This window comes from Phaseolus vulgaris, chromosome 8 (assembly GCF_000499845.2).
Source record: "Phaseolus vulgaris cultivar G19833 chromosome 8, P. vulgaris v2.0, whole genome shotgun sequence".
NCBI classification, from domain to species: Eukaryota; Viridiplantae; Streptophyta; class Magnoliopsida; order Fabales; family Fabaceae; genus Phaseolus; species Phaseolus vulgaris.
Genome location: NC_023752.2, coordinates 56,558,330 through 56,568,208, shown reverse-complemented (window position 1 = coordinate 56,568,208; position 9,879 = coordinate 56,558,330). Strand labels below are relative to the sequence as shown.

Below are 9,879 nucleotides of genomic sequence, written 5' to 3'. Positions count from 1 at the left end.
GTAAGTCTTTTATAAAACACATGTCAAACGTGTTTTATTTTTGTACAGGATTCTCAAGCTAATCAGACTCTTAGTTGTAATCATGGTAATGTTGTTCAAGTTTATCAGACAGATTTAATTAGGGAAATTAATGCAGATTGACCCTTGTTCAACTAAGCTTTAGGTACGTTGAGTTCTATGTGTTTCGAATAAAGGATAACATATAATAAGAATAGAAGTAAAACTCAGGATATTTGGAACAGATTAGAAGTTACAGAATAGGTAATATTCATCTCTTTTAATTTGCTCTTAAACTCGTTAGAAAGGTCGTGGGAATATTCCATGCCTATAGACACGAGATTTTATTCATGAAATATCTTAAGTACTCTACGTTGATTTGAGTTGTCTTAATTGTGAGTCTCATCCTGAGTTTGTGCAGCAACAGCTTCACCAGCGTAATTGCAGCACCTTCTGCAACCTCCGTTGTATGTCCGCCCACCGCAACAGCCGTAACGACAGCGTCCAGGGTAACCACCACCACCATGGCCAGGGTAGCCACCACCACCGTGGCCAGGGTAGCCACCGCCACCATGGCCAGGGTAGCCACCGCCACCATGACCAGGGCGGCCACCATGTCCAGGATAGCCACCGCCATTGCCTGGGTAACCACCACCGTTGCCTCCACCAGGATATTTGGCTTCACCAACTCCGTTAGTCGCTTTAACAACCACAAACTAGTTAGTGAACCATTTACCATATATAAACAGATATTTGTTTACATGATTAAGCCTAAATTTATTACATAGTTTAAGATCAGTATGTGTTTATTTTTTAATTTACAAAAAGTAATTACATGATAGAAAACTATATATACAAGTGAAGAAGTTTTTTTAAGAGGGACACTTTAGTTCACCAACAACAAACAAAAATCAACGACAAAGAAAAAGAAGATTGGTTGCAATGGTTGCTGCATAATTATGCAGAAACTGCACCAACCAGCACCCCTACTACTATTTGTCACTTCAACCTACAGATAGTTGAGTCAATGGATGCTTTATAAATAGTTTTGTTAGTATCTTTTATTTAAAGAACAGTTACAAGAATATGAGGGAGATGAGTTATAACTTACCCTCTTTTGCATTGGTGGATGCGACCTCTGAGGAGGCCAAAAGGAGCATGGCCAACAGGCCTAGGATCAGTATTGCCATCTTCAAACCCATCTTTGAGTAGCAAAGTAGAATAGATCTATTAAAAGGAGATATGTTTGGTAAAGAAGGATGAGAAAAATGGTGGAAAAAAATCCTCTATATATAGGAGTGGAGGAAGAGAAGTAGGAAGTGTTCTCCAGATTAGGTAGTTGGCGTTTATTAATGCAATCTTATCCAGATCTAAGAACCCAAGAGATTTTATCTTCACTTCAACGTTCTTCTCTATTTTGAATGGGAAAAAAATTGTAGGTTCTAAATTTAAGCAGAGTAGTTATTGCACTCTTATCGACCTGCCAGGCATCAACTTGCACAGCACTGATAAATGGCCAAGTAAAAGATCTCCCATGCAGCATGTTATAGTTTATTATATTCTATTATATAATAACATAAAATTGTATAGAGTTTCATAAAGTAGAAAGAGAAATGTTAGATGAAACAGTTTATCAGTATGATATGATTAATATAGTTTTAAAATTGTTCAATTTTAGAAAAAAAAATATTATTTCTCTTATCGTTGTAATATACTGTAGGTTTATCAAATAACATATAATATCATTTCCAATTATATTAAGAATTTTTCTCATTCAAACTTATAACTATCTATTATCCTCTAATAAATAGTTATAACATGACTTGTTAATGATTTTCTAATATAAATAGTTATAATGTGCCTTTTTACTAATTTTTTTATTAACAAAAAATAAATTAAACAAAATAGATCATTTGAAAGATATTTCAATTTTATACAAGTTTGACTCGATCTATTTATCATGGTCTCCAATTTTTAATGGTTTTGTAGTCCCCTTATGTTGTAGGGTAGGTGCTCACCAGCCATGCTAATGGTTCTCAACATGCTGCAAAGACTTTTCTTCTGGTTTTGTCATGTACGTGTATATGTATTAGTAAAATAGTTAGAGAAAAGTATATAGGCATGTGTAAAGGGTTGGATATACTCACTATAATTTATTATTATAAAATAGAAACCAATTTTAGAGACAAAAAATAATTAATTGTTATAATGACTAAATTAGATATATTTTAGAAACTAAAAAAAAATTGATTTTTAAATTAATTTTTATTATTGTTAAATGGTTTCTAAATTAATATCTAATTAGCTACCAAGATTTTTGCTACCAAATTTAGAATCTAAATAATTGGTAGTTAAAACCTTGTAGCTAATTATATATCATTTTAGAAACTATTTAACAATAATAGAAACTAATTTAGAAACAAAAAAAAATAGTTTCTAAAATGGTCTCTAATTTAGTCACTATAGCAACTAATTATTTTTTGTCTCTAAAATTGGTTTCTATTTCATTATTTTCTTTTAGTTGTCTTTTTTAATTTATTAATTCTTTGTTGATAAAAAAAAGAGTCAAAAAGAGTTTTGTCACCCTTATGTTTTGTTTGGATTGTTGATTGGAAAGTTGAGTGTGTTTGAATTGGAACATGTTAGGATGGATGATAGATGTGTGAAGAAAATTTATTGAAGTATTTAAATAATGTGATGATTGTGAGAGTATTTTAAACTTTTTTTATTGGTGTAAAATGTAATATTACAAAATTTACCCTTGTGCATAAAAAAAATTAAAAATAAAATATGAGTTATTTTTGTGTAAATTTTAGTTAATTAAAATAATGTAATATTAAATTATAAATAAAAAATAATATAATAAAAAATAAAAATAAATAAATTAAATAAAATAGTTTAAACATTTTTGTGTTATATTAAACATTTATTTTATTATTCATTTTATTAATTAATATTATTTAATTTTATTAATAATATAATTAAGTATAGAAATAAAAAGGATATAATTGTATTTTGTTATTTCCTAGTTTTTCTTTACAATTCAATAAAGATATGAAGAGTACTAATTCATACACTAATCGTTCCTCATTTCTCATCAAATTAATTAATGGATCAAAACATAATTCATTAGTGAATTTACTTAATGCAAGAATATTATTGGCTTTAGGATATATGTACTAAACACTATATAATATTAATTGAATATTATATATTTAATTTTCTGATAATTTCTCGTAATTTAAAATATTTTTCATACTCATAATAAACTTACCTTATATATAATATTAGCACTTATATATACTATATTATTTACTTGAATGGTGCTTGAAGCATAATTCAGAAAATAAAGGGAAATAATTCCTTAAGTGGATTGATATCTGTGAAGCTCGGACATTTCTCTTAAATGGCGTGTCGGTGTCCAATATCGAACACCGACATTCGTATAACACTTGTAGGACACGTATTCGTTAAGTGTCCAATTCAAAAAATACTTGTTAGATTTCTGACAATTGTAATACGGTTCTAACACAATTTTAAAAAGAAAACTACATTAATTTTCTAAAAATTCAAACTTTATTGTATAAATTGTTATTATGATTATAAAAATAAGAAACAATTCATCTTGAATCATTCATGAAAACATCTTTCTGCTAAAAAAATAATTTGAAACATATATGTGCACATAAATATTTATAGATTCGTGTCTCCATGTCTTATATTTTACGTATTTTCGTATCCGTGTTCGTGTCGTATCACTCTCTGCCACATAAATTGATATTAGAATTCAATATGTTTATTTAAGTAAATGTTTACGAGGTGCTATATTTAATTAATGGTAATGTAATTTCGAGTTACATGTTTCTATTTTTCCGTTTTGGATTAATAGGTTGAGAAGTTTAATGCTCAAAATTTGTTATTCTGTTGTGGACACTTTGTGTTGATCCAGTTCATGTTATGTTTCATTCTCATTTGCTCTGATTGGTTTCTCTGTCCAATTTAAAATCACTTTAAACTTTGGGGACAAGTTTAGATTAGCATAAGAGTGTAGCCAATGTCAATTTAGGGGGCATTAGTATTTGAGAACTGGACAGCGTGTACACGATGTTTTATGTAGGTTAGTGCATACAGATGCAGGTTTCTAGAACAACGAAAGTACTGGCAAAGATATTTGACTAAGTTTATCAAATCAACAATTTTATGCTAAGTGGTGACAAAGCAAGCTCCTCTACACTTAAACGTATTCAGCATTTGCAGAAAATGTGCTAAATAGCTAATGGAGGTGAGAAATAGTAGATGCAAAATGGCAGATGTTACACTAGATGTTCATCAAATTTCGAAGTCTGTAGTTGAATGATTTCCATAGATGTTTCAGAATTTTCTTTTGTAGTCAATTTATCTTCTCATGGGGGAGTCTAAAAATTGCACAATGAATATATTTTATTAGGGCCTAATACTAGTTTTTTTGTATATTTATTTTTAAAAAACAATTTATAAAACACAAGTGAAATAGTCCGTGTATGTCAGTGTAGCTTTTGCTCAGGATTTCAGAAGACTCTTATATATATATTCTCACCAGATTAATATTTTGCTCTTAAATTATCACACAGGCACAAAGACACACTAGTATTCATTCAACACTATAGTTGTGAGAAAGGTCATGCGAATCCATGCCTCTCACACGACATTTTATTCATGAAATATCTTAAGTACTACGTAAGTGCATTGTCTCAACTGAGTCTTATGCTGAGTTTGTGCATGCATTCACAGCTTTACTAGCAGCACCTTCTGCAACCTCCATTGTATGTGCGGCCACCGCAACAGCCATAGCGACACCGTCCTCCTCGCCCTGGGTACCCGCCACTGCCACCACGCCCAGGGTAACCACCACCACCAGGATAGCCACCGCCACGTCCAGGATACCCACCACCACGACCAGGATACCCACCACCACCACGACCAGGATAACCACCACCACCACCAGGATAACCACCACCACCACCGGGATAGCCACCGCCAGGGTACCCTCCTCCATAGCCTCCACCAGGATATTTGGCATCACCCACTACATTTTTCACTTTAACAACCACAAAAGGAGTTAATGAACCATTTATCGTAGAAAAATTAGTTTTGGACACCCATTACGGAAGAGAATGGTAGAAAGAAATTAATAAACGAAAATGATGGCGAAAGTAAAACTTGAAGTGTGCAAATTTTAAATGATAAAATATATATAGTAGAATAGCTTACCCTCTTTGGCATTGGTGGATGCCACATCTGAGGATACCAAAAAGAACATGGCCAACAGTCCTAGGATCAGTATTGCCATTTTCGAACCCATCTTGCAGTAGCAAACTACAACAGAGATGAGATATGTTTGATAAAAGTATGAGAAAAATAGTGGAAAAAATGCTGTATTTATAGGAGGGTAGAAGAGAGAAGTAGGACCTTTTCTCTTTACTGGTAGTTGTCGATAGCGTGTCTAATTCAGTCCTAACATCTAAGAGTTAAGAACCGAAGAGTTGTTCTTCCTCTCCAGCTGATTTGGTTCCTCATTTTCAATGGTAAAAGAAGGTAGGCTCTGAAGTTGAAACACAGCAATTATTGTAAGCTTATCAACTTGCACGTACTGAAAAGTGGTGAAGTAAAGGTGCCTACTGCTGCAGCCAGCTAGTTTTCTATCATAATTTCATTACCTTGTCCTTTCAAAATTAACTGCGGTTTTAAAATACTGATTATAGAATAATACAAGATGTATTTGATTGCTGTTTCGAAATCTCGACTATAATATTAGTATGATCGGCATTGCAATCTGTATTATACTACATAAGTGTTAATTCAGTTGGTTAAAATACATGAAATAAAAATAATTTAATAAAAACAGTAGATAATTTATTAATAATAATAAAATAATTTTTCATATTAAATGTGTATAAACTAAAGAGAAATATTTTGAAATTAAGAAGGAAATTTAATATCTTTTTAAATTCATATATGTCGTCTATTTTAATATAATATGCCAACATATAAAGTTTTAAAAGTAAATTTAAATAGGATTGTGCGAAATTCCTATAATTTAAACTTTAATTTCTTAAAATGTATATTTTTTTATTTTGATGAAAAATGTGTCAAGATTTAAAATTTAAGTCAAATTAAAATCGAATAAAACTTTAAAAATAGTACTTGAACCTAATAAATTTCTACTACTGTTGTAAATTAGAGCACACTAGTAGTTACAATCTCACTTTCTCACTTATCTTATTTTCATGTACATTTTATGCATCACTTTGGCAACTAGTTAGAAAAATCACTTTTTTTTTTGTCAGCAGTTAGAAAATCACTAATCATCTAAGGTTTCCATCTGTTTGGTTTTATTAGTACAATACTTGGTTTTTTTTAACTACTTATATCTTTCAATTTGCTTCTTTTATTTATTTTTTCCAAAATTAATTTTGTTAATTTTAAAAACTTGTAAATAAAAAAAAAAAACCTTATACGTGCCAATCAAGACAAATTTACCTTATACGTTCATCTCCATCCGGAAATTAAATTTCAATAATTTTAAAATATTTAAAATAAAATCAATTTATATCAAATTTTACATTATACATTTTAAATTCAGAATATAATAATATATTAAAAATACTTATTTTTCATAATTTTAATTATACACGATTTTAAATGATTATTTAAAACTTTAGTTTTTATTATCACTAAAAAAAATCATTAAATGAAAACTAATTTTAGATACTAAAATAATTAATTACTATTTGACTAAATTAAAAATTATTTTATAAATTAAAAAATTATTGATATCTAAACTAGTTTTATTATTAATAAAAATTTATAAAATAGTTTCTAATATCTAATCATTAGTTATCAATATTTTAGTTTTTTAATATTTTATATTTTAAATTAGTCTCTATTAGTTCTTTTAAAGACTAATTTAAAATCTGAAATATTAGTTTCTAATAAAATTTGAGTAACTAACTTAAATATCAATTTAAAAATTATTTTATATTTTTTTATTAATAATAAAAACTATTTTAGCTATAAATAATTTGTTAGGCTCTAAATTAGTATCTAATTTAGTTAATATAATGACTAATTTTTTTTTTAAATTTAATTTTTATTTAATGTTTTTTTAGTATATGTTGTCATTTTATTAATTTTTCCTAAAAAATTAAAATATTAGTTACATTTCTTTAATTTATGTACTATTAGATATAAACAAAAAGAAACAAAGTGGGTATATTTTGATAAAATATCATTTAAGTTCACAATATTAATATTATAAGGTCTGAGCCCATTAGAAAAAAACAAACACTCATAAATCCTTAGTTTTATATAGACAATATAAAAATAGCAAGGTCAAACTGTAGGTGTTACTAAATATACAAAGTAAAAATATTAAATGTGGAATAATTTTTTTTTTACATATTTTAGAGTAAGATATATTTTTTTCTAAATAAAAATACAAAATTTTATTTTATATATATGTACATTAACCATAAGAAATAATGTTAAATATTATTTTGTCCTAAACATTTTGTGTAAACTTTACCTTTAACCTTAAAACAAAAAATTTTAGTGTTATTATTTTCTAAAACTTTTTCCTAAGAATAACTTTATATTCAAATATCAAGTAATGGGTTTTTTTCTATTAGTGATTTATTATGTCATAACAAATTGACATAGCTAGCAATCACACGTAATATTTTTGTAGTGGTATACTGCGTTTTTAATTTATTTTCAACTAGTTTGACATTTTACAAACATTTTAAAAACTAGTTTGCCATTACATAAAACAAAAAATAAATATTTTAGAAACAAAATTACACAATATTTATCTTGAGATGTAAAAAAAATGATCTGACAGGAACGTGCATTTATTTTGCCATGCCGCCCATGCAGCAAAGCAGGTTTCGTTATTTAGTGCGAAAGACAACTCTGGTGATCAGTTTCAGACAGTGAGTAAAGGAGCTGATACACCATTATTTTAGCCTAAATAATGCAAAAAAGTGAAACTGAGTACAGTCCTGAGTCCACACGCAAACGTGCTTTTCATCTAACGTTTCAAATTAAGCAACTCTGCATTAAATTCCAAACGCTCCTTACAAATGTACGACTAGTTTTGGCCTTTGGGTCGTACTCTCAATCGAATCTAGATACCAACTATCTCAAAATATGTGACTTCATATACTGGTTAACTATACAAAAATTGTATATAAAAAATAAAATAATTTTTTTTTTGTTTTTTTTATTTTTATATAAAAAATATTTATAAGTTTTTAATGATTTTTTTTTCAAATTATGCGTGTAATATCGTATAATAATATATAATAATTATATATAATTTAATAATTATTATCTTTTTAATATTAATGAGTCATGACATTCCTTACCTCAGCTTTTGTTTCCTTCTTTTCATTTCTGTAAATTTAACAAGAAAATAATCGTGGCGCAGATGAATAAGTTCACAATCCGTAATAGTTTTCAGAAAATTAATTTATTGTGGGACATGTTTTATAATATTGGAATGCTGTAATGCCACTTGTTGTATCTTGTACCATTGCTTCATACTTTGTTTTAATTTTTTTTAACATCACATGCTAATTATGTTACCTAGCGTGCTCGCCTTTACATCTTTACGCATTTTACTCTCTGTTTGATTTTTTTAAACAAAAAGTAAAATAAATTAATTGAGACATTTAAAAGGATACCTCATTTCGAATATAGAAAGTTAACTTACAAATTATTCAACTTTACAAAAATTACGAAGTGTCAAATACATTCATATGTTATTATTCACATTAATTATCAAGGTTTTAACTACTTATTACTTTATATTTTAAATTAAGTTTTATTAATTTTATATAGACTAATTTAGAATTTAAAATATTAATAACTAAAACTTAGGTAGTTAATTTAGATACCAATATAACATTTTTTTTATTAATAATAGAAACCACTTTAGATATGAATAATTTTTAATCTCTAATATAGTCTATATAGTGACTAATTATTTTTTATCTCTAAATTTAGTTACTATTTAATGATTTTTTTATAGTGTTTTTTTTTTATCAACAATAAATAATTAATAAATAAAACTACTTCATGAATGGTCCAACTCTTATACAAAACATGAAAATAAAGCACACATCCCCTACCACAACTTAAACCAACAGGTTCAACACTCCAAACAAATACCACCATAACGTAAAATTCATCCCAACTTCACATACAGTCAACACACCACCGTAAGCAGAATTAACTGAGAACTCAATAGATGCACCACCTTTCCAATACCACTTGTCATCAATACCCAAGACAAGACTCATCCCATGCACCTCCTCAAGAAGTTGGCAAGCATGAGTCTTCTCCCACTCAAACAGACTTCTTCGCCACACCAAGTTCCACCTCCAAACACCACTTTCCCAAGCCCCACAAAGCTCCAACAAAATATTTGTATCAACACATAGGGAAAACAACCTTGGGAATTTACATTTCAAGGCAATGTTACCCACCAATTTGTCTTCCAAAAACTTAATACCCTTCCCATTACCAACTTTCCACTTAACACGATCTTCGAAGTTTCCACCTCATTTTTCATCAACCAAATCTCCTTCGGCTCTCGCCACCAAAGAGACTCATTCTTGTTTGTTTTGGGCACTTTCAAATTTCTCCAAGCCCCATATTTGGAATCTAGAACCTCCTTCCACAAACCACCCTTGGAATAACTCATCTGCCAAATCCATTTTTCCATCAGGATTCTAATCCGCAACCTAGCAAACTCAAGAGTCTCTTGTGCCACAATTGCCTCATCCACCTCGACTAATGTTCTGACTAGAGTTTCGATAAGTTCAAAACATTGTCTGCTCC

At 28.9% G+C, this 9,879-nt stretch overlaps 1 protein-coding gene across 1 annotated transcript; it reads right to left on the bottom strand.

Moving 5' to 3' along the window:
• Positions 1 to 212: 212 nt before the first annotated feature.
• On the bottom strand, positions 213 to 5,399 carry LOC137825384 (glycine-rich cell wall structural protein-like). Its single transcript, XM_068631058.1, has 5 exons — positions 5,248 to 5,399; positions 4,774 to 5,074; positions 1,478 to 1,502; positions 1,109 to 1,283; positions 213 to 697 (listed from the first exon to the last, which is right to left on the bottom strand). The coding sequence occupies exons 1-5, from the start codon at positions 5,336 to 5,338 to the stop codon at positions 387 to 389; spliced, it is 903 nt and encodes a 300-aa protein (XP_068487159.1). The 5' UTR covers positions 5,339 to 5,399; the 3' UTR covers positions 213 to 386.
• Positions 5,400 to 9,879: the final 4,480 nt, after the last annotated feature.